The sequence below is a fragment of the Cyprinodon variegatus genome, unplaced genomic scaffold (assembly GCF_000732505.1).
Source record: "Cyprinodon variegatus isolate N-32 unplaced genomic scaffold, C_variegatus-1.0 Scaffold1948, whole genome shotgun sequence".
Classification (NCBI taxonomy): Eukaryota; Metazoa; Chordata; class Actinopteri; order Cyprinodontiformes; family Cyprinodontidae; genus Cyprinodon; species Cyprinodon variegatus.
The window spans coordinates 24287-25719 of NW_015152401.1; the positions used below are offsets into that span (position 1 = coordinate 24287).

At 42.0% G+C, this 1433-nt stretch overlaps 1 protein-coding gene across 1 annotated transcript in view; it reads right to left on the reverse strand.

Annotated features, from left to right (window-relative positions):
- The window catches only part of LOC107104912 (ubiquitin carboxyl-terminal hydrolase 43-like), a 46511-nt gene that overhangs the window by 12229 nt on the left and 32849 nt on the right, over positions 1-1433 (reverse strand). The window contains exon 4 of the mRNA XM_015405028.1: positions 452-704. Within this exon, the coding sequence (XP_015260514.1) occupies positions 452-704 (253 nt within the window). The remainder of the gene's footprint in view (positions 1-451; positions 705-1433) is intronic.

Sequence of the window (1433 nt, forward strand, 5' to 3'; positions counted from 1 at the left end):
AGACCAAATGCGGTCAAGTCCGAGACGAGACCGAGACCATCAAAAAATGGTTTTGAGACCAAGACTGATCTCCAGTACTACAACACTGCCTTTCTGAACATGTGCAGCAAATGGACTGATCCAATATGGTGGACACTGAAGGGGGGGGGCTGAGACACGCTTAATATTATCAGCATTCTGATGACATTTTAGCCAAAGGATTTTTATCAAAAACATAATTAATGTGCAGAAATAAGGAATAGTTGTATTAACCACACATGGAACCATAGTTTTATGGGGCCCCCCAGGAACTTGGGGCCCTAGGTAACTGCCTAATAATCCCCCCCCCCCGATCAAAATAACCATATTTTCAATCTTCAATATCTTATCTCTAAAAGCAGTGGGAATAATGGTTGTTTTCTCTTTAAAATGATAAAAAAATACTCAATATTTTGTATAATTTCTTCCATACCGGTATAATGTCCTCCATGCATTCCTCCGTGGTGGTTACACACGGCGTAGAGGTCATACAGGTAATCTTGTGGGAGGAGAAGGTCAGAAGGTTGATGGTTTTGGCTCGACAGATGTTTCCTGGAGGAAGAGGTGGAAGACCCTGCATGTAGATTCTTCAAGCTCTGACTTCTCTTGGCCACATGGGGGGCCATGTTCAGAGCAGTGAGGGGAAATCGAATCAGGGTTGACAGCTTGTTCCGTCGTTCACCGACCTGTTGGAACATTTCATCAACAGTATAAGCAACCAGGAAAGCTACCTCAAAACAGCAGATGAATAAAAAAAGTTAAAGCAAAGAAAATGACTCTCTTTAGTGATGTTTGCAGTATTTACTCAATTTGGAGCAAAACCAATCATACAACAACATGAAATGTATATATGTGTAAAAGTAGACACCACTGGAGAAACTGTATTTCTGTTCCATTAGAAACCCTCTTTAGATCTCTAGAGAAAGCTTTCAAAACAACTCACACTGAAATAGATTTCAATGCTTTGCAGGACGAATCAAATTAAAAGGAGGAAGTCAGGGTCCTAAATGTAGCCGTCTTCGTTAGGCCGTGGTGAGAAACTGATTATATACCGTCATTATTCATCATTTCTGTGTCAATAAAAGAAATAAACGTAATTTTGCTGTTTTTCCTCTGTGCGCTTGTGGCTGGTATTTCTTTCCCCTTTCAGACACTGCAGCATGTGGGGAATCGTGACTCCGCCCATCCAGTAAGAAGCATAAACCAAGGCTACTTTCACACAGCAGCCTGAGGTGACCTAAATCTGATGTTTATGCCCACATGCGACCTGGATTTGATCTTTTCATGGCAGTTTGAAAAACACCGATCGGATTTTTTCCAATGTGACGCAGGCCGCTTGTAACCTGACTCTGCCAGATGGATTTGCTCCGCATATCCATCTGGAAACCTTCCGTTGAAGTAATTTTGGGAAGGGG